We start from the raw sequence: 24722 nt of genomic DNA on the forward strand, positions 1-24722 counted from the left end.
ACTGATCAGTGCTACGCCCTATGCATAGCACTGAACAGTATCAGCAATTTAATGATTGCTATAAATAGTCACCTATGGGGACTAGAAAAGTGTAAAATAAATGTAAAAAAAAAAAGTCCCTGCCCCAATAAAGTTTTAAATCGCCTCTTTTCCCCATATTAATACACAAAAGCGTAAAAAAAAGATCAAATAAACATTTGGTATCGTCGCGTGCGTAAATGTCCGAACTAAAAAAAATATAATGTTAAGGATCCCCCCCCCCCTACTGGTCAAGCAATAAGGGTCTGTGAATGGAAATATAAAAAAAGAGTTATGGATTTTAGAAGACGAGGAGGAAAAAACGAAAACGCAAAAATGAGTGGCTGTGTCCTTAAGGAGTTAATTCTGGAGAACACAGGTAAAGGAGATATCATGTAATAAAATGTCTTCCCCTATCGGCAGTGTAAGGAATACGTTTACGATCGTGGTGGTGGTGGTGGTGGTGGTGGGGGGGGGGGGGGGGGGGGGCTCCCAGCTCTCTCCAGGAATGCACAGTCATGACTCCCACCCAAAGCGGTGGCCGACAAGCCCCCTCCATATATCTCTGAGAGCCTAAGATAGCCGAACGGCTCATCCATAGAGCTATATGGAGGGGGGTGTACACTGCTGCTTCCTGTAGGGGTTGTGCTGCTGCATTCCCGTGGAGAGCCGGGGGCCCATCAGTCGGACCCCCCAGGATCTAAAACTAATCAGTTTTCTTCAATGATACTTTTCCTTTAAAGGGGTACTCCGGTGGGAAAAATATATGTTTTCAAATCAACTGGTGCAAGAAAGTTAAACAGATTTGTAAATGACTTCTGTTAAAGGGAACCAATCATTAGATTTGACCTATATAAATCTTTATTTTCGCCATTCCCGGGGGACGCTCCTGCCCCCAGGGATGGTGAAGTTATAAACTAGTCACCGCCGCCGTAAGTAGTCACCTGGGCGGGGAGCTCCTCTCACCTACTCCCATTCTTTGGCCAGGAGCGACGCCCCCTCCGCTTGATTGATGGGCCGCGTCATTGTTCCACTCACTGAACAGACGGAGCAGAGCGATGACGCGGCCCATCTATCAAGCGGAGGGGGCGTCACTCCCGGCCGAAGAACAGGAGTAGATGAGAAGAGCTCCCCGCCCAGGTGACTACTTACGGCGGCGGCGGTGACTAGTTAATAACTTCATATCTTCACCATCCCTGGGGGCAGGAGCGTCCCCCGGGAATGGTGAAAATAAAGATTTTACCCTATATAACGCTTTGCCAAGTGTTATATAGGGTAAAATCTGATGATTATTGGTTCCCTTTAAAAAAATCTTAATCCTTCCAGTACTTATTAGCTGCTGAATACTACAGAGGAAATGCTTTTCTTTTTGGAACACAGAGCTCTCTGGTGACATCACAAGCACAGTGCTCTCTGCTGACATCTCTGTCCATAGCAGCATAGGTTTGCTATAGGGATTTTCTTCTACTCTGGACAGTTCTTAAAATGGACAGAGATGTCAGCAGAGAGCACTGTGTTCAAAAAAGAAAAGAATTTCCTCTGTAGTATTCAGCAGCTATTAAGTACTGGAAGGATTGAGATGTTTTCCACCAGAGTACCCCTTTAACCCATCTAGTACTTAGCTGCTGTATGCTCTTGAGAAATTTGTGAAGTTCTTTTCTGTCTGACCACAGTGCTCTCTGCTGACACCTCTGTCCGTGTCAGGAACTGTCCAGAGCAGCATATGTTTGCTATGGGGATTTTCTCCTGCTATGGACAGTTCCCGACATGCACAGAGGTGTCAGCAGAGAGCAGTGTGGTCAGACAGAAAGGAAATTCAAAAAGAAAAGAACTTCCTGTGGAGCAAATCGAAGCTGATAAGTACTGGAAGGATTAAGATTTTTTTTTTTTTTTTGTTTTTTTTATTTTTTTTAATAGAAGTAATTTACAAATCTGTTTAACTTTCAGGCACCATTTGTTTTCTACTTGTTTCCACTGGAGTTTCCCTTTAAGAAAGCTACTGAATTAGCATAGTACATGGCTGGCAATGGCAGCAAAATAAGAATACACCATTACAGACTGTACAGAAACGTTCCCATCTAAGGGTCTCGTACAAGAAGATGCACCTACTTGTGAGCCGTCCGCCCACCGCAGACCTTCATGAGGGTCTCGTCAGACAACCTATAGGAAAGAAGAAGATGGCAAACCAAGGCTAAATGACGTGATGACATAAACCTATATATATATATATATATATATATATATATATATATATAGCAACATTTTTACAACACATGCATTAATAACATTGGGGGAGATTTATCAAAACCTGTGCAGAGGAAGAGTGGTGCAGTTGCCCATAGCAACCAATCAGATTGCTTCTTTCATTTTCCACAGGCCTCTAAAGAGGCCTGTGGAAAATGAAAGAAGCAATCTGATTGGTTGCTACGGGCAACTGCCCCACTCTTCCTCTGCACAGGTTTTGATAACTCTCCCCCATTGTCTTTATTCCTTTCTTCTATATTACATTCCAAATTCATTGCTGAAATGTTTTTTTTTGTCTAATTCCTTGAAAAATCACATTAAACGGATAAAAGAGAGAGAGAATGTCAGCATCATCATTTTAGGAATAGAATGGAAATGGCTGCCTGTTTGCTCGCATAGATCTCCTAATGCTGTCACCACAAGATGACCCACTTTGGGAGGGTAGTCCCTCAGGCCTGCAGATGGTTTCAACCGGAATTCCGCTCGGAAATTCCGGTGCAGCAGAATCCCATAGCCGTTAATGGGATTCCACTGCCCAGTCTACACTATAGAATTGTAGCAGCTTCCGCGCCAAAAAACGACCTTGGTCCTTCTTTTGTCGGAATACGTTGCTGTCTGTGGCACCGTTTCCCAATCAGGGTGCCTCCAGCTGTTGCAAAACTACAATTCCCACCATCCGCAGCGTAAAATATGCTGTGGATCCGCCCATGTGAACGAGCTCTAAGGGCGCATTCACACCACGTAATGTCCGCCAGGAAATTCTGTACACAGCAGGTACCGACCGATTCAGTTGACGCTTAGACCACTCGGACATGCGTAGTCACTAATGACGGCAATGCATATCCAAGTGGCGCTTGGAATGTTCCGGATGGAACACCAGGCAGTCAGTCCATCCGATATCGCGAGTAGCGGTGCTAGCCTCAGGCAACAAGATATCGCTTTCAGTTTCACCCATATCCTACCGCCGGCTGAAACAATAGTAATGTTTTAAAGGGGTACTCCGCCCCTAGACATCTTATCCCTATCCGGATGACTGCAGTGTCGCAGCAGAGAGAGGGGGGGGGGGGGGGGGGGTTCCGTTCCCCCGCCATCAGACATCTTATCCCCTATCCTTTGGATGGGGGATAAGATGTCTAGGGGTTGAGTACCCCTTTAACCTACTTCGGAGACAAGCACTCTCTCAGCCAATCACTGTCAACAGCATTGCCCCATCTTGGCCCATGATTGGCCAAGCATGAAAGTTTGAGACAGAAGTTTGGTTAGCCTCTCTGACTCTTGAAACGTGGTGCGGATTATAGTGTATGGTGTGTTTAAAGGGGTACTCCAATGAAATTTTTTTTTTAATCAACTGGTGCCAGAAAGTTAAACAGATTTGTGAATTACTTCTATTAAAAAATCTTAGTCCTTCCTGTACTTATTAGCTGCTGAATACCACAGCGGAAATTCTTTCTTTTGAAACACAGAGCTCTCTTCTGACATCACAAGCACAGTGCTCTCTGCTGACATCTCTGTCCATTTTAGGAACTGTCCAGAGCAGCATATGGTTTCTATGGGGATTTCCTTTTACCCTGGACAGTTCCTAAAATGGACAGAGGTGTCAGCAGAGAGCTCTGTGTTTCGAACGGAAAATAATTTCCTCTGCAGTATTCAGCAGCTAATAAGTACAGGAAGGATTAAGATTTTTTAATAGGAGTAATTTACAAATCTGTTTAACTTTCTGGCAACAGTTGATTTAAAAAAAATAAAAATAAAAGTTTTTCACCGGAGTACCCCTTTAATCCTAGGATTCCTTGTATTTATTTAGGACCCTGTTCTAGAATAGTTTTTGTTTCCAATCAGTCTAGTTCAATGTTTCCCAATCAGGGTGCCTCCAGCTGTTGCAAAACTACAACTCCCAGCATGCCCGAACAGCCTGGAGTTGTAGTTTTGCAACAGCTGGAGTCACAGCAATTGGGGGACACTGCTGTAACCCCTTCATGATCCATGTCACAACATACTTGGCTGCAGATGATAGATCAAGTTTGGAATCCTCATCGTCACTGCTGTCACTGGTGTCTGAAGACGACGAGTCCTGCACCGGCTTCTCCCCACCCGACGTCAGCGTGGCGGACTGCAAGTACCAGAAAACTGGTGTTTAAAGGGTTACTCCTCTTCTGCACATAAATCACCTCCGCCTCAGGTGATCCTAAATACCACACAGCATGGGGGGGGGGGTGTCTGACATCCTCTAAAGATTTGCGCCGTCCAAAAACATGGCCGCTTCCAAAAACAGCGACACCCCCGTGCACACTTTACGTGTGGTAGTGCAGCTCCGCCTCATCGGCGTCAATAAAGTTGAGCTGCAATACATCACGTAACCTGCAGAAAAGTGTGGCGCTGTTTTTTTTTGGGAAGAAAATAGCCATGTTTTGTTAACTCTGGGCAAAATGTTTTTTAAAAGCACCACCCCTGTCCTCAGGTTGTGGGCGGTATTAGAACTTCAATGGAACATAGCTGCAATACCACACACAACCTGAGGACAGTGGGGGGGCGCTGTTCTTGGAAGAAATCAGCAGTTTTTATTTCAATTTCTGGACAACCGGTGTAATATATTATGAAGAAGTCTTGACTAGAGATGAGTGAACTTACAGTAAATTCGATTCGTCACGAACTTCTCGGCTCGGCAGTTGATGACTTTTCCTGCATAAATTAGTTCAGCTTTCAGGTGCTCCGGTGGGCTGGAAAAGGTGGATACAGTCCTAGGAAAGAGTCTCCTAGGACTGTATCCACCTTTTCCAGCCCACCAGAGCACCTGAAAGCTGAACTCATTTAGGCAGGAAAAGTCATCAACTGCCGAGCCGAGAAGTTTGTGACGAATCGAATTTACTGTAAGTTCACTCATCTCTAGTCTTGACTTAAAGAACAGTAAATTTAAAAATATATTCAAAATAAATAATTTGACAGTAGCCTTGGTTTATTACAAGATTTAGCTAGTGTGCAAAAGAAGGAGGGACTTAACCAAATGGGCGGGGCCTGATTTTGCTTGAAGGCATCTACAGCCGGAACGAGCCAAAGCAAAGGATAAGCCCTGCCCCTTTCTCTAAACCATAGTCTAGTAATGGGAGAGAACATTAAAAGGGGTACTCCGCTGTTAGACTTCTTATATCCTATCTATGGGATAAGATGTCTGATCGCGGGGGTCCCGCCGCTGGAGACCCCTGCGATCTCCCTGCAGCAGCCCGGAGCTGATGACGGGGTGGTGCAGGGGACGGGGCATCGTGACATTATGCCCCGCCCCCTCAATACAAGTTTGAGAGGGGGTGTGATGCCCCTTCCATAGACTTGCATTGAGAGGGGGGGGATGTGACGTCACGAGGGGGCGGAGCCATGACTTCATGATGCTCCGTCCCCTGCACCGCCCATCAGCAGCTTCGGAGAAAACTTCGCTCCGGGCTGCTGCAGGGGGAATCGTGGGGGTCCCCGGCAGCGGGACCCCCGCGATCAGGCATCTTATCCCATATCCTTTGGATAGGGGATAAGATGTCTAACAGCGGAGTACCCCCTTTAAAGGACTACTGTAGTGGAATATAACCTATCCGAAGAATAGGGGATAAGTTATAGATCGCTGGGACCCCCCTCGATCTCCTGTACGGGGTCCCGGCAGTCCGCAGGAAGTAGCGTTCTGTCCCTGCATGATTCGGCAGTCGACACGCCCCCCTCTATGTATCCCATAGAGATACATGGAGGGGGTGCGTCTGCTGCGGTGTCACGCGGGGACAGAACGCCCCCTTCCTGCGGACTGCCGGGACCCCCGTACAGGAGATCGAGGGGGGTCCCAGCGATCTATAACTTATCCCCTATTCTTCGGATAGGTTATATTCCACTACAGCAATGGTTAGAGATGAGCGAACTTACAGTAAATTCGATTCGTCACGAACTTCTCAGCTCGGCGGTTGCTGACTTTTCCTGCATAAATTAGTTCAGCTTTCCGGTGCTCCCGTGGGCTGGAAAAGGTGGATACAGTCCTAGGAAAGAGTCTCCTAGGACTGTATCCACCTTTTACAGCCCACGGGAGCACCGGAAAGCTGAACTAATTTATGCAGGAAAAGTCATCAACCGCCGAGCCGTGAAGTTCGTGACGAATCGAATTTACTGTAAGTTCGCTCATCTCTAGCAATGGTCTCCAACCTGCGGACCTCCAGATGTTGCAAAACTACAACTCCCAGCATGCCCGGACAGCCAACGGCTGTCCGGGCATGCTGGGAGTTGTAGTTTTGCAACATCTGGAGGTCCGCAGGTTGGAGACTACTGCACTACAGTATTCCTTTAAAGGGGCACTCCAGGAGGAAAAAAAGTTATACAGACCGAATCACCCACCCGAAATATTTCTAGACAGAGATTCTGTAGTGAGAACGTACCCAGAAAGGGATTTTCCCCCCATCTGGCAAATAATAGGATATAACTATCTGATCTTAAAGGGGTACTCCACTGGAAAACATTTTTTATTTCTTAATTTATTTCTTTATTTTAAATCAACTTGTGCGAGAAAGTGAAAAAGATTTGTAAATTACTTCTAATAAAAATCTTAATCCCACAAGTACTTATCAGCTGCTGAAGTTGAGTTGTTCTTTTCTTTCTGACCACAGTGCTCCCTGCTGACACCTGTCTGTCTGTCTCAGGAACTGTCCAGAGTAGGAGCAAATCCACATAGCAAACCTCTAATGCCTTGGACAGTTCCTGAGACAGACAGACAGGTGTCAGCAGAGAGCACTGTGGTGAGACAGAAAAGAACAACTTAACTTCAGCAGCTGATAAGTACTGGTAGGATTAATTTTTTTTTTTTTTTTTTTTTTATAGAAGTAATTTACAAATCTTAAATTTTCTGGAGCCAGAAAAATTTCCTGGAATACCCCTTTAATTTGAGGCAGAAATTCCGCCGTGTGAATAGCCCCTTAAGGGAAGATTTATCAGAACCCGTCCAGAGGAAAGTTGTTGAGTTGCCCATAGCAACCAACCAATTCATTTTTCAGAGGCCTTTATAAAAATGAAAGCAGCGAACTGATTGGTTGCTATGGGCAACTGCCCAGCTCCTCCTCTTCGCAGGTTTAGATAAATCTGCCCCCCATGTCCTGGATACAATACACATCCCCCCCGGACACCGACCTTAATAAATCGCCCGTACAGCATGTCGCGGCTCAGCATGGCCTTCCTTGGCTTCTTACTGGACACAGGAGCGGCTTCTTCCGACAGCTTCTTCACCTTCACACCGTCCTGAAGACAAAACAACAAAGTTTTTCTTCTTCTGATATAAAGGGGAACCCCAGCAGTGCGACAACATGGCCGCCGCCGCGGCCCCACCCCCACCACACGACTCGTCAGTCCCCTGTAGTCTCATGCTGCCCGTGGCCTTGAAGGTCTTACGATTGCCAAGGTAACCGGACCGTGATGTCTACCGCAGCTTGTCGCTTAAATGCTGGTTATTTGTGACAGTGTATCAGTGAGGATCGCATTCTAATCCGCTCACCTGATCCGGCTCCACAGAGATGCTGGACGCGGTCTTATTGAACACGTGATCCCACCAATGGAAGGTGAACTGCTCTGCGGAGTTATGTCCGACCTACAGGGAGAGGAGAGCATTACAGGAGCGGCCATTATAGAGGGTTCATGAGTCAGGGTATAATGCTGAAAGGGACCCACAAAGTATCGGGCAAAGGCTTTGGCTGTCCGGCAGGCTGGGGACCTCAAAAGTATCAGTGTGTAATGCAAAAAGGGACCTAAAGAATGAGATGCAATGCTAATAGGGATCCTAAAGCATCAGGGTGCAATGCCTATAGGGACCCCCAAAGCATCAGGGTACAATGCCTATAGGGACCCCCCCAAAGCATCAGGGTACAATGCCTATATGGACCCCCCCAAAGCATCAGGGTACAATGCCTATATGGACCCCCAAAGCATCAGGGTACAATGCATATAGGGACCCCAAAAGAATCAGGGCGCAATGCATATAGGGACCCCCAAAGCATGAGGGTACAATCCCTATAGGGACCCCCAAAGCATCAGGGTACAATGCCTATAGGAACCCCAAAAGCATCAGGGTACAATCCCTATAAGGACCCCCAAAGCATCAGGGCGCAATCCCTATAGGGACCCCCCAAAGCATCAGGATACATTCCTTATAGGGACCCCCAAAGCATCAGCGTACAATCCCTATATTGACCCCAAAGCATCAGAGTACAATGCATATAGGGACCCCCAAAGCATCAGGGTGCAATGCTTATAGGGACCCCCAAAGAATCATGGTACAATGCTTATAGGAACCTCATAAAGAATCGGTACAATGCAAATAGGGACCCACAAAGCATCAGGGTGCAATGCAAATAGGGACCCCCAAAGCATCATGGTGCAATGCTTATAGGGACCCCCAAAGAATCATGGTACAATGCTTATAGGAACCTCATAAAGAATCAGGGTACAATGCATATAGGGACCCCCAAAGAATCGGAGTGCAATGTCTATAGGGACCCCCCCCCAAAGAATCAGGGTAAAATGCAAATAGGGACCCCAAAGCATCAGGGTGCAATGCTTATAGGGACCCCCAAAGAATCAGGGTACAATGCTTATAGGGACCCCCATAGAATCAGGGTGCAATGCTTATAGGGACCCACAAAGCAACTCCCACCCTTCCAACCACCAAGGCAGAATTCTTATGGGATCCCCAAGTATTATGGTACAATTCTTATGGGGACCCAAAAACAATAGGCTTCAATTTGTATGTGGACCCATAAAGCTTTAGGAGACAATTCTTAGGGGGTCCTTGTAGACAGTGGCCATATATCCGTGCGACCCTTACCCCAGCCGTGTCACACTTCACTTTGACTTTTATGGCTTCAGAGATCCCGTCCTCACGTTTTCCAAGACCTTTTCCTAAAAAGAAGCAGAAGACGCTGGTAAAAGGCTCCGACATCCCCAGAAAACAGCGCAGGCGACTAATCCCCCTCACCCCAACATCTCATAATGACCCTAAAATCCTGGTAATCCTGCGTTCTTGTGGACATCGTCATAACTCACATTAAGTAGCAACAAATGACAAACTCAGCTCTGCTGGTCCAGACTTCACATAGAACACAATGGTTTACCTTCACTCCAGCCGTGCCGCTGCATATGCTGCTCCGCAAACCTTAAGCCCCCGCTCTTGGTGTTAGACGGGGCGTCCATCTTGTATACAGAAGTGATGGCTGCTCGTGGATGACCGGCTCTGCTATGTCACTGTAACAGATCAAATCACCGCACATAAGTCCAAGGCCGAGTTATATCAGGAAAGAGCTGATCTGTGTGAAGCCTATACATGGAGGGTGTCAGGAGCAGCAATATATACATGGAGGGTGTCAGGAGCAGCAATATATACATGGAGGGTGTCAGGAGCAGCAATATATACATGGAGGGTGTCAGGAGCAGTAATAATATATACATGGAGGGTGTCAGGAGCAGTAATAATATATACATGGAGGGTGTCAGGAGCAGTGATAATATATACATGGAGGGTGTCAGGAGCGGTGATAATATATACATGGAGGGTGTCAGGAGCGGTAATAATATATACATGGAGGGTGTCAGGAGCAGTAATAATATATACATGGAGGGTGTCAGGAGCAGTGATAATATATACATGGAGGGTGTCAGGAGCAGTGATAATATATACATGGAGGGTGTCAGGAGCAGTAATAATATATACATGGAGGGTGTCAGGAGCAGTGATAATATATACATGGTGGGTGTCAGGAGCAGTGATAATATATACATGGAGGGTGTCAGGAGCAGTGATAATATATACATGGAGGGTGTCAGGAGCAGTGATAATATATACATGGAGGGTGTCAGGAGCAGTGATAATATATACATGGTGGGTGTCAGGAGCAGTGATAATATATACATGGAGGGTGTCAGGAGCAGTAATAATATATACATGGAGGGTGTCAGGAGCAGTAATAATATATACATGGAGGGTGTCAGGAGCAGTGATAATATATACATGGAGGGTGTCAGGAGCAGTGATAATATATACATGGTGGGTGTCAGGAACAGTAATAATATATACATGGAGGGTGTCAGGAGCAGTAATAATATATACATGGAGGGTGTCAGGAGCAGTGATAATATATACATGGAGGGTGTCAGGAGCAGTGATAATATATACATGGTGGGTGTCAGGAGCAGTGATAATATATACATGGAGGGTGTCAGGAGCAGTGATAATATATACATGGAGGGTGTCAGGAGCAGTAATAATATATACATGGAGGGTGTCAGGAGCAGTAATAATATATACATGGAGGGTGTCAGGAGCAGTAATAATATATACATGGAGGGTGTCAGGAGCAGTGATAATATATACATGGAGGGTGTCAGGAGCAGTAATAATATATACATGGAGGGTGTCAGGAGCAGTGATAATATATACATGGAGGGTGTCAGGAGCAGTGATAATATATACATGGAGGGTGTCAGGAGCAGTGATAATATATACATGGAGGGTGTCAGGAGCAGTGATAATATATACATGGAGGGTGTCAGGAGCAGTGATAATATATACATGGAGGGTGTCAGGAGCAGTAATAATATATACATGGAGGGTGTCAGGAGCAGTGATAATATATACATGGAGGGTGTCAGGAGCAGTGATAATATATACATGGAGGGTGTCAGGAGCAGTGATAATATATACATGGAGGGTGTCAGGAGCAGTGATAATATATACATGGAGGGTGTCAGGAGCAGTAATAATATATACATGGAGGGTGTCAGGAGCAGTAATAATATATACATGGAGGGTGTCAGGAGCAGTGATAATATATACATGGTGGGTGTCAGGAGCAGTGATAATATATACATGGAGGGTGTCAGGAGCAGTGATAATATATACATGGTGGGTGTCAGGAGCAGTAATAATATATACATGGAGGGTGTCAGGAGCAGTGATAATATATACATGGAGGGTGTCAGGAGCAGTAATAATATATACATGGAGGGTGTCAGGAGCAGTGATAATATATACATGGTGGGTGTCAGGAGCAGTGATAATATATACATGGAGGGTGTCAGGAGCAGTGATAATATATACATGGAGGGTGTCAGGAGCAGTGATAATATATACATGGAGGGTGTCAGGAGCAGTGATAATATATACATGGAGGGTGTCAGGAGCAGTGATAATATATACATGGAGGGTGTCAGGAGCAGTGATAATATATACATGGTGGGTGTCAGGAGCAGTGATAATATATACATGGAGGGTGTCAGGAGCAGTGATAATATATACATGGTGGGTGTCAGGAGCAGTAATAATATATACATGGAGGGTGTCAGGAGCAGTAATATATACATGGAGGGTGTCAGGAGCAGTGATAATATATACATGGAGGGTGTCAGGAGCAGTGATAATATATACATGGAGGGTGTCAGGAGCAGTGATAATATATACATGGAGGGTGTCAGGAGCAGTGATAATATATACATGGAGGGTGTCAGGAGCAGTGATAATATATACATGGAGGGTGTCAGGAGCAGTGATAATATATACATGGTGGGTGTCAGGAGCAGTGATAATATATACATGGAGGGTGTCAGGAGCAGTAATAATATATACATGGAGGGTGTCAGGAGCAGTAATAATATATACATGGAGGGTGTCAGGAGCAGTGATAATATATACATGGAGGGTGTCAGGAGCAGTGATAATATATACATGGTGGGTGTCAGGAGCAGTGATAATATATACATGGAGGGTGTCAGGAGCAGTGATAATATATACATGGAGGGTGTCAGGAGCAGTGATAATATATACATGGAGGGTGTCAGGAGCAGTGATAATATATACATGGTGGGTGTCAGGAGCAGTGATAATATATACATGGAGGGTGTCAGGAGCAGTGATAATATATACATGGAGGGTGTCAGGAGCAGTGATAATATATACATGGAGGGTGTCAGGAGCAGTGATAATATATACATGGAGGGTGTCAGGAGCAGTGATGGTCACACACACCCAGTCGGGGACACTTACCTCACCCCCCGCAGTCCTCCCGGTGCCGGTGCTGGGGACAAGCACAGGACTATAGATCACCGGGACAAGCAGACGAGCAGGACCGGCGTGGTGCGCTCCACGGGCGCCGCCATATTCCGGAAGTGACGTCACCCTTCACGGACTAGAAGTTCTGTGCTCCCAATACGGAATGAGCCGAGATCAGTGTAAACTGTGAGGACATCACATGACTGACTGCAGAACTTCATGGCTGAGTCACACTAGGGGGCGCCATATCCTCCTCACCAATCACCGTCCGGGTATGTGAACTTCTGACCTGATTATGAACTTTTCTCATAGGTGACATTATTATGGGGGATCTGTAGATGACACTGTTATGGGGGATCTGTAGATGACACTGTTATAGGGGATCTGTAGATGACACTGTTATGGGGGATCTGTAGATGACACTGTTATGGGGGATCTGTAGATGACACTATTATGAGGGATCTGTAGATTACACTGTTATGGGGGGGGGGGGGGTCTATAGATGACACACTATTATGAGGGATCTGTAGATGACACACTATTATGAGGGATCTGTAGATGACACACTGTTATGGGGGATCTGTAGATGACACACTGTTATGGGGGATCTGTAGATGACACTGTTATGGGGGATCTGTAGATGACACTGTTATGGGGGATCTGTAGATGACACTGTTATGGGGGATCTGTAGATGACACTGTTATGGGGGATCTGTAGATGACACTGTTATGGGGATCTGTAGATGACACACTTATGGGGGATCTGTAGATAACACACCGTTATGGGGGATCTGTAGATGACACACTGTTATAGGGGATCTGTAGATGACATACTATTATGGGGGATCTGTAGATGACACACTGTTATGGGGGATCTGTAGATGACGCTGTTATGGGGGATCTGTAGATGACACATTGTTATGGAGGATCTGTAGGTGACACACTGTTATGGGGGATCTGTAGATGACACACTGTTATGGGGGATCTGTAGATAACACACCCTTATGGGGAATCTGTAGATGACACACTGTTATAGGGGATCTGTAGATGACACTGTTATTGGGGATCTGTAGATGACACACTGTTATGTAGGATCTGTAGTTGACACACTGTTATGGGGATCTGTAGATGACACACTATTATGGGGATCTGTAGATTACACACTGTTATGGGGGGGTCTATAGATCACACACTGTTATGAGGGATCTGTAGATGACACACTGTTATGGGGATCTGTAGATGACACACTGTTATGGGGGATATGTAGATGACACTGTTATGGGGGATATGTAGATGACACTGTTATGGGGAATCTGTAGATGACACTGTTATGGGGGATCTGTAGATGACACTGTTATGGGGATCTGTAGATGGCACACTGTTATGGGGGATCTGTGGATGACACTGTTATGGGGGATGTGTAGGTGACACACTGTTATGGGGGATCTGTAGATGACACACTGTTATGGAGGATCTGTAGATAACACACCGTTATGGGGGATCTGTAGATGACACACTGTTATGGGGATCTCTAGATGACACTGTTATGGGGGATCTGTAGATGACACATTGTTATGGAGGATCTGTAGATGACACACTGTTATGGAGGATCTGTAGATAACACACCTTTATGGGGGATCTGTAGATGACACACTGTTATAGGGGATCTGTAGATCACACACTGTTATGGAGGATCTGTAGGTGACACACTGTTATGGGGATCTGTAGATGACACACTGTTGTGGGGGATTGGTAGATGACACACTGCTATGGGGGATCTGTGGATGACACACTGTTATGGGGGATCTGTAGATGACACACTGTTATGGGGGATCTGTAGATGACACTGTTATGGGGATCTGTAGATGACACACTGTTGTGGGGGATTGGTAGATGACACACTGCTATGGGGGATCTGTGGATGACACACTGTTATGGGGGATCTGTAGATGACACACTGTTATGGGGGATCTGTAGATGACACTGTTATGGGGGATCTGTAGGTGACACACTGTTATGGGGGATCTGTAGGTGACACACTGTTATGGGGGATCTGTAGATGACACACTGTTATGGGGGATCTGTAGATGACACACTGTTATGGGGGATTGGTAGATGACACACTGTTATGGGGCATCTGTAGATGACACTGTTATGGGGGATCTGTAGATGACACACTGTTATGGGAGATCTGTAGATGACACACTGTTATGGGGGATCTGTAGATGACACACTGTTATGGGGGATCTGTAGATGACACTGTTATGGGGGATCTGTAAATGACACTGTTATGGGGAATCTGTAGATGACACACTGTTATGGGGGATCTGTAGATGACACACTGTTATGGGAGATCTGTAGATGACACACTGTTATGGGAGATCTTTAGATGACACACGGTTATGGGGGATCTGTAGATGACACACTGTTATGGGGATCTGTAGATGACACACTGTTATGGGGGATCTGTGGATGACACTGTTATGGGAGATCTTTAGATGACACACGGTTATGGGGGACCTGTAGGTGACACACTGTTATGGGGGATCTGTAGATGACACACTGTTATGGGAGATCTGTAGATGACACACTGTTATGGGGGATCTGTAGATGACACACTGTTATGGGGGATCTGTAGATGACACTGTTATGGGGGATCTGTAGATGACACACTGTTATGGGAGATCTTTAGATGACACAGGGTTATGGGGGATCTGTAGATGACACACTGTTATGGGAGATCTGTAGATGGCACACTGTTATGGGGGATCTGTAGATGACACTGTTATGGGGATCTGTAGATGACACACTGTTGTGGGGGATTGGTAGATGACACACTGCTATGGGGGATCTGTGGATGACACACTGTTATGGGGGATCTGTAGATGACACACTGTTATGGGGGATCTGTAGATGACACTGTTATGGGGGATCTGTAGGTGACACACTGTTATGGGGATCTGTAGATGACACACTGTTATGGGGGATCTGTAGATGACACACTGTTATGGGAGATCTTTAGATGACACACGGTTATGGGGGATCTGTAGATGACACACTGTTAAGGGGATCTGTAGATGACACACTGTTATGGGGGATCTGTGGATGACACTGTTATGGGGGATGTGTAGGTGACACACTGTTATGGGGGATCTGTAGATGACACACTGTTATGGGGGATCTGTAGATGACACACTGTTATGGAGGATCTGTAGATAACACACCGTTATGGGGGATCTGTAGATGACACACTGTTATGGGGATCTCTAGATGACACTGTTATGGGGGATCTGTAGATGACACATTGTTATGGAGGATCTGTAGATGACACACTGTTATGGAGGATCTGTAGATAACACACCTTTATGGGGGATCTGTAGATGACACACTGTTATAGGGGATCTGTAGATAACACACTGTTATGGAGGATCTGTAGGTGACACACTGTTATGGGGATCTGTAGATGACACACTGTTGTGGGGGATTGGTAGATGACACACTGCTATGGGGGATCTGTGGATGACACACTGTTATGGGGGATCTGTAGATGACACACTGTTATGGGGGATCTGTAGATGACACTGTTATGGGGGATCTGTAGGTGACACACTGTTATGGGGGATCTGTAGGTGACACACTGTTATGGGGGATCTGTAGATGACACACTGTTATGGGGGATCTGTAGATGACACACTGTTATGGGGGATTGGTAGATAACACACTGTTATGGGGGATCTGTAGATGACACACTGTTATGGGGGATCTGTAGATGACACTGTTATGGGGGATCTGTAGATGACACACTCTTATGGGAGATCTGTAGATGACACACTGTTATGGGGGATCTGTAGATGACACACTGTTATGGGGGATCTGTAGATGACACTGTTATGGGGGATCTGTAGATGACACACTGTTATGGGAGATCTGTAGATGACACACTGTTATGGGGGATCTGTAGATGACACACTGTTATGGGAGATCTGTAGATGACACACTGTTATGGGAGATCTTTAGATGACACACGGTTATGAGGGATCTGTAGATGACACACTGTTATGGGGATCTGTAGATGACACACTGTTATGGGAGATCTGTAGATGACACACTGTTATGGGAGATCTTTAGATGACACACGGTTATGGGGGACCTGTAGGTGACACACTGTTATGGAGGATCTGTAGATAACACACCTTTATGGGGGATCTGTAGATGACACACTGTTATAGGGGATCTGTAGATAACACACTGTTATGGAGGATCTGTAGGTGACACACTGTTATGGGGATCTGTAGATGACACACTGTTGTGGGGGATTGGTAGATGACACACTGCTATGGGGGATCTGTGGATGACACACTGTTATGGGGGATCTGTAGATGACACACTGTTATGGGAGATCTGTAGATGACACACTGTTATGGGGGATCTGTAGATGACACTGTTATGGGGGATCTGTAGATGACACACTGTTATGGGAGATCTTTAGATGACACAGGGTTATGGGGGGATCTGTAGATGACACACTGTTATGGGGATCTGTAGATGACACACTGTTATGGGGGATCTGTAGATGACACTGTTATGGGGATCTGTAGATGACACACTGTTGTGGGGGATTGGTTGATGACACACTGCTATGGGGGATCTGTGGATGACACACTGTTATGGGGGATCTGTAGATGACACACTGTTATGGGGGATCTGTAGATGACACTGTTATGGGGGATCTGTAGGTGACACACTGTTATGGGGGATTGGTAGATAACACACTGTTATGGGGGATCTGTAGATGACACACTGTTATGGGAGATCTGTAGATGACACACTTATGGGGGATCTGTAGATGACACACTGTTATGGGGGATCTGTAGATGACACACTGTTATGGGGGATCTGTAGATGACACACTGTTATGGGAGATCTTTAGATGACACACGGTTATGGGGGATCTGTAGATGACACACTGTTATGGGGATCTGTAGATGACACACTGTTATGGGGGATCTGTAGATGACACACTGTTATGGGAGATCTTTAGATGACACACGGTTATGGGGGACCTGTAGGTGACACACTGTTATGGGGGATCTGTAGATGACACACTGTTATGGGAGATCTGTAGATGACACACTGTTATGGGGGATCTGTAGATGACACACTGTTATGGGGGATCTGTAGATGACACTGTTATGGGGGATCTGTAGATGACACACTGTTATGGGAGATCTTTAGATGACACACGGTTATGGGGGATCTGTAGATGACACACTGTTATGGGGATCTGTAGATGACACACTGTTATGGGGGATCTGTAGATGACACTGTTATGGGAGATCTTTAGATGACACACTGTTATGGGGATCTGTAGATGACACTGTTATGGGGATCTGTAGATGACACTGTTATGGGGGATCTGTAGATGACACACTGTCATGGGGGATAAGATTGTCCCCTGTAGAGGTCTATGGGCTCCAGGAGAGCAGCGCTCTGGGGGCCGCACATCCCCATTGTAGTCCATGATGGCGGATCCTGGTGGTGGATTCAGGTGTCATTACCGTCTCCCCCGTCATTTATCAGGTCTCCTGTGATGTAGGTGACATAATAGACAAGATCAGTGACGGAAATGTTCTGCCAAATGTTCATGGGGGAGGTCCTAGTGCAAGAGAGACTGGGCCAGAAGGGTTTACACTCAGAGCTGCACTCACTATTCTGCTGTGTGTTATACAGAAGGATGTATCTCAGGATAAGTAATGTAATGTATGTACACAGTTACCTCTCCAGCAGAATAGTGAGTACAGCTCTGGAGTATAATACAGGATATAATCAGGATCAGTACAGGATAAGTAATGTAATGTATGTACACAGTGACCTCACCAGCAGAATAGTGAGTGCAGCTCTGGAGTATAATACAGGATATAACTCAGGATCAGTACAGGATAAGTAATGTAATTGTTACGCCTAGCGCTCCGGGTCCCCGCTCCTCCCCGGAGCGCTCACGGCGTCTTTCTTCCTGCAGCTCCCCGGTCACTCCCGCTGACCGGGAGCGCTGCTCTGTCATGGCCGTTGGGGATGCGATTCGCACAGCGGGACGCGCCCGCTCGCGAATCGCATCCCAGGTCACTTACCCGTTCCCGTCTCCTGCTGTCATGTGCTGGCGCGCGCGGCTCCGCTCTCTAGGGCGCGCGCGCGCCAGCTCCCTGAGATTTAAAGGGCCAGTGCACCAATGATTGGTGCCTGGCCCAATTAGCTTAATTGGCTCCCACCTGTGCACTTCCCTATATCACCTCACTTCCCCTGCACTCCCTTGCCGGATCTTGTTGCCTTAGTGCCTTGTGAAAGCGTTCCCTAGTCTGTTCCTAGTCCGTGTTCCTGACCTCCTGCCGTTGCCCCTGACTACGATCCTTGCCGCCTGCCCCCGACCTTCTGCTACGTCCGACCTTGCTTCTGCCTACTCCCTTGTACCGCGCCTATCTTCAGCATCTTCAGCAGCCAGAGAGGTAAGCCGTTGCTAGTGGATACGACCTGGTCACTACCGCCGCAGCAAGACCATCCCGCTTTGCGGCGGGCTCTGGTGAAAACCTGTAGTGGCTTAGAACCGGTCCACTAGCGCGGTCCTCGCCATCCCTCTCTGGCACAGAGGATCCACTACCTGCCAGCCGGCATCGTGACAGTAGATCCGGCCATGGATCCCGCTGAAGTTCCTCTGCCAGTTGTCGCTGACCTCACCACGGTGGCCGCCCAGCAAGCCCGACAGATCGCCCTTCTAACCCGTCAGCTGTCGGAAATGTCCACCATTTCGCACCAACTTCAGTCGCAACTTCTCCAGCAATCTTCTCCTCCGCCAGCTCCTGCACCTCCTCCGCAGCGAGTGGCCACTCCTAGCCTCCGCCTGTCCTTGCCGGACAAATTTAATGGGGACTCTAAGTATTGCCGTGGCTTTCTTTCGCAATGTTCCCAGCACTTGGAGATGATGTCGGACCAGTTTCCTACTGAAAGGTCTAAGGTGGCTTTCGTGTTCTGCCTTCTGTCTGGAAAAGCCCTGTCATGGGCCGCACCGCTCTGGGACCGCAATGACCCCATCACTGCCTCTGTACACTCCTTCTTCTCGGAAATTCGAAGTGTCTTTGAGGAACCTGCCCGAGCTTCTTCAGCCGAGATTGCCCTGCTGAACCTGGCCCAGGGTGTTTCTTCCGTTGGCGAGTACGCCATTCAGTTCCGTGCTCTTGCTTACGAGTTGTCCTGGAATAGTGAGGTTCTCTGCGCGACCTTTAAAAAAGGCCTATCCAGCAACATTAAAGATGTTCTGGCCGCACGAGAAACTCCTGCTGACCTACATGAACTCATTCATCTAGCCACTCGCATTGACATGCGTTCTTCCGGATGGCGTCTGGAGCTCCGCCTGGATATGGACTTTGTTCGCACGAAGCGTTTTTTCTCTCCGGCTCCTCTCTCCTCTGGTCCTCTGCAATCTGTTCCTGTGCTTCCCGCCGCGGAGGCTATGCAGGTCGACCGGTCTTGCTTGACACCTCAAGAGAGGACACGACGCCGCATGGAGAATCTTTGCCTGTACTATGCCGGTACCGAACACTTCCTGAAGGATTGTCCTATCCGTCCTCCCCGCCTGGAAAGACGTACGCTGACTCCGCACAAAGGTGACACAGTTCTTGATGTCAACTCTGCTTCACCACGCCTTACTGTGCCTGTGCGGATATCTGCCTCTACCTTCTCCTTCTCTACTATGGCCTTCTTGGATTCCGGATCTGCAGGAAAAATTTTTTTGGCCTCTCTCATCAACAGGTTCTACGTTCCTGTGACCAGTCTCGCCAGACCCCTCTACACCTTTTGTTTTTACAATAAAAGATTGGACTGTCTCGTACGTTTCCACACAGAACCCCTCCTAATTTGCATCGGACCTCATCACGGAAAAATTGAGTTTTTTTTCTTCAGGTTCTTTGGCCCCAAGAAGAGGGGGAGACCCAAGGGGGGGGGGTACTGTTACGCCTAGCGCTCCGGGTCCCCGCTCCTCCCCGGAGCGCTCACGGCGTCTTTCTTCCTGCAGCTCCCCGGTCACTCCCGCTGACCGGGAGCGCTGCTCTGTCATGGCCGTTGGGGATGCGATTCGCACAGCGGGACGCGCCCGCTCGCGAATCGCATCCCAGGTCACTTACCCGTTCCCGTCTCCTGCTGTCATGTGCTGGCGCGCGCGGCTCCGCTCTCTAGGGCGCGCGCGCGCCAGCTCCCTGAGATTTAAAGGGCCAGTGCACCAATGATTGGTGCCTGGCCCAATTAGCTTAATTGGCTCCCACCTGTGCACTTCCCTATATCACCTCACTTCCCCTGCACTCCCTTGCCGGATCTTGTTGCCTTAGTGCCTTGTGAAAGCGTTCCCTAGTCTGTTCCTAGTCCGTGTTCCTGACCTCCTGCCGTTGCCCCTGACTACGATCCTTGCCGCCTGCCCCCGACCTTCTGCTACGTCCGACCTTGCTTCTGCCTACTCCCTTGTACCGCGCCTATCTTCAGCATCTTCAGCAGCCAGAGAGGTAAGCCGTTGCTAGTGGATACGACCTGGTCACTACCGCCGCAGCAAGACCATCCCGCTTTGCGGCGGGCTCTGGTGAAAACCTGTAGTGGCTTAGAACCGGTCCACTAGCGCGGTCCTCGCCATCCCTCTCTGGCACAGAGGATCCACTACCTGCCAGCCGGCATCGTGACAGTAATGTATGTACACAGTGACCTCACCAGCAGAATAGTGAGTACAGCTCTGGGGTATAATACAGGATATAACTCAGGGTCAGTACAGGATAAGTAATGTAATGTATGCACACAGTGACTCCCCCAGCAGAATAGTGAGTACAGCTCTGGAGTATAATACAGGATATAACTCAGGATCAGTACAGGATAAGTAATGTAATGTATGTACACAGTGACCTCACCAGCAGAATAGTGAGTACAGCTCTGGAGTATAATACAGGATATAACTCAGGATCAGTACAGGATAAGTAATGTAATGTATGTACACAGTGACCTCACCAGCAGAATAGTGAGTACAGCTCTGGAGTATAATACAGGATATAATCAGGATCAGTACAGGATAAGTAATGTAATGTATGTACACAGTGACCTCACCAGCAGAATAGTGAGTGCAGCTCTGGAGTATAATACAGGATATAACTCAGGATCAGTACAGGATCAGTAATGTAATGTATGTACATAGTGACCCCCACCACCAGAATAGTGAGTGCAGCTCTGGAGTATAATACAGGATATAACTCAGGATCAGTACAGGATAAGTAATGTATGTACACAGTGACCTCACCAGCAGAATAGTGAGTGCAGCTCTGGAGTATAATACAGGATATAACTCAGGATCAGTACAGGATAAGTAATGTAATGTATGTACACAATGACCCCTCCAGCAGAATAGTGAGTAGAGCTCTGGAGTATAATACAGGATATAACTCAGGATCAGTACAGGATCAGTAATGTAATGTATGTACACAGTGACCTCACCAGCAGAATAGTGAGTGCAGCTCTGGAGTATAATACAGGATATTACTCAGGATCAGTACAGGATAAGTAATGTAATGTATGTACACAGTGACCTCACCAGCAGAATAGTGAGTACAGCTCTGGAGTATAATACAGGATATAACTCAGGATCAGTACAGGATAAGTAATGTAATGTATGTACACAGTGACCTCACCAGCAGAATAGTGAGTGCAGCTCTGGAGTATAATACAGGATATAACTCAGGATCAGTACAGGATAAGTAATGTAATGTATGTACACAGTGACCTCACCAGCAGAATAGTGAGTGCAGCTCTGGAGTATAATACAGGATATAACTCAGGATCAGTACAGGATAAGTAATGTAATGTATGTACACAGTGACCTCACCAGCAGAATAGTGAGTACAGCTCTGGGGTATAATACAGGATATAACTCAGGGTCAGTACAGGATAAGTAATGTAATGTATGCACACAGTGACTCCCCCAGCAGAATAGTGAGTACAGCTCTGGAGTATAATACAGGATATAACTCAGGATCAGTACAGGATAAGTAATGTAATGTATGTACACAGTGACCTCACCAGCAGAATAGTGAGTACAGCTCTGGAGTATAATACAGGATATAACTCAGGCTCAGTACAGGATAAGTAATGTAATGTATGTACACAGTGACCTCACCAGCAGAATAGTGAGTACAGCTCTGGAGTATAATACAGGATATAATCAGGATCAGTACAGGATAAGTAATGTAATGTATGTACACAGTGACCTCACCAGCAGAATAGTGAGTGCAGCTCTGGAGTATAATACAGGATATAACTCAGGATCAGTACAGGATCAGTAATGTAATGTATGTTCATAGTGACCCCACCACCAGAATAGTGAGTGCAGCTCTGGAGTATAATACAGGATATAACTCAGGATCAGTACAGGATAAGTAATGTATGTACACAGTGACCTCACCAGCAGAATAGTGAGTGCAGCTCTGGAGTATAATACAGGATATAACTCAGGATCAGTACAGGATAAGTAATGTAATGTATGTACACAATGACCCCTCCAGCAGAATAGTGAGTAGAGCTTTGGAGTATAATACAGGATATAACTCAGGATCAGTACAGGATCAGTAATGTAATGTATGTACACAGTGACCTCACCAGCAGAATAGTGAGTGCAGCTCTGGAGTATAATACAGGATATAACTCAGGATCAGTACAGGATAAGTAATGTAATGTATGTACACAGTGACCTCACCAGCAGAATAGTGAATACAGCTCTGGAGTATAATACAGGATATAACTCAGGATCAGTACAGGATAAGTAATGTAATATATGTACACAGTGATCTCACCAGCAGAATAGTGAGTACAGCTCTGGAGTATAATACACGATATAACTCAGGATCAGCACAGGATCAGTAATGTAATGTATGTACACAGTGACCTCACCAGCAGAATAGTGAGTGCAGCTCTGGAGTATAATACAGGATATAACTCAGGATCAGTACAGGATAAGTAATGTAATGTATGTACACAGTGACCTCACCAGCAGAATAGTGAGTACAGCTCTGGAGGGTGTGGTCGCTAGGTGTGTCTGTTGCTGAGCTCCTGAGACTCCAGACTTCCAGAGGAGAGAGGCTGATTTTTCCACCTGCTTTCCCAGGAAGGTGGCAGATTCCTGGGGGAGCCATCAGCATGAATCCCCTGACCTCCACTCCTCGGTCCAGGCTGGCGAGGGGTGTAGAGGGAAAGCTACCAGCCAGTGCCCCGGCTGGAGGGGTTAGAAGATCTGGCAGGGTCCGCAGCGATGTGGATTCTGTCCCTCCAGCAATGGTTGGAAGCCGCAAGGCTCTCAGCCAGGAAGAAAAGCCTGCAAGCAAGACAGGTTTAAAGAAGGTCTCTGCAGCACAGAAGAGCTCCTCCAAGAGCCAGGTTGTGGAGCAGTGGGGCCAGAGAAGACCCAAGGAGTCTATGGCGACATACAGCTCCAGACTTGCTGCCAAGATTGGTGAGTACGAACTCCTTGGGAAGAAGCTGAGGGAGCTGAGAGAGGAGCTAAAGTTTGCAAAGTATCAGGTGAGCACAACTACCAAGCGCAGGAAACCAGAGTACTCTGCAAGGGTTAAGTCCTTGAGGCTGGAGCTGGAGGAGACTGAGCTGAGGAGAATGGCTGTCCTGGAGGGGAGCGATTTATTTAGGGAGAAACTTCTTAATGAGGATCGCTCCTCCAGGATGAAATCCCCAGTAAAAGAAGAGGAGATTGGGGGTGATTGTTCAGCAGATGAGAGCAGTAGTGAGGATGAGGTCCAAGAAATGGAGGCTGAAGAGGCTAAGGTGCTGGCAAGTGGGGAAGCTGTGGAAGCCAAGCCGCAGCCAATGCAGGGTGTGAACATGTCCCAAGCAAGTCTACCTGCAGGACAAGTGGCATTACCACCTTCATCGTGCGAGAGTGCTGGCGAGGAGGAGGAGGGTTGTGGTGGCGCCCTGCTGGCACAAATTGTAAAGATGGAGTCCCCCATGCATTTGGATAATTTTAGTTTTGGCGACGACCTTGGAGAGGAACAAATAATAAAAAAGAAGAAGAAAAGACAGAAAAAAACATCTGAGCAAGTAAGCTTGATTTATGTTCCTTTTGTGCACCCTGGGCCTGCTGCAAAGTCAGTTCAGGGTGCAGACCCTGGTAATCTGCCTGTCCCCCCTTCTGCAAATGTGGAGCGGGGCCAGAACACCGGGGATAATACAGTAAAGATGGGGGAAAGCGCTGACCTCGCTTGTCATAGTAGCGGGGCCAGCACCTGCAAAGATACGGCCAAGGGGCCGGACAGTGTTGCGGACAAGGTAGCATGTCCCCAGTTAGGGGATATTGGCGTTGCGGGGCACTCCTCTGCAGGTGACGGGGGAA

The 24722-nt window shown here is 47.1% G+C and overlaps 1 protein-coding gene across 2 annotated transcripts in view; it reads right to left on the minus strand.

Moving 5' to 3' along the window:
• LOC130295652 (G patch domain-containing protein 4) overlaps window positions 1-24722 on the minus strand; it is a 95175-nt gene that overhangs the window by 1606 nt on the left and 68847 nt on the right. Inside the window, exons 1-7 of one of the 2 annotated variants that reach the window (XM_056546618.1) lie at window positions 12302-12429; window positions 9378-9507; window positions 9092-9165; window positions 7766-7858; window positions 7405-7512; window positions 4260-4372; window positions 2128-2178 (exon numbers count right to left, since the gene is read on the minus strand). In XM_056546618.1, coding sequence (XP_056402593.1) covers window positions 2128-2178; window positions 4260-4372; window positions 7405-7512; window positions 7766-7858; window positions 9092-9165; window positions 9378-9456 — 518 coding nt within the window. In that variant the 5' untranslated portion in view covers window positions 9457-9507; window positions 12302-12429. Of the gene's footprint in view, window positions 1-2127; window positions 2179-4259; window positions 4373-7404; window positions 7513-7765; window positions 7859-9091; window positions 9166-9377; window positions 9508-12301; window positions 12430-24722 lie in introns of those variants that run through there. The other variant, XM_056546619.1, reaches the window with a different exon arrangement.

Source organism: Hyla sarda, chromosome 11, assembly GCF_029499605.1.
Source record: "Hyla sarda isolate aHylSar1 chromosome 11, aHylSar1.hap1, whole genome shotgun sequence".
NCBI lineage: Eukaryota > Metazoa > Chordata > Amphibia > Anura > Hylidae > Hyla > Hyla sarda.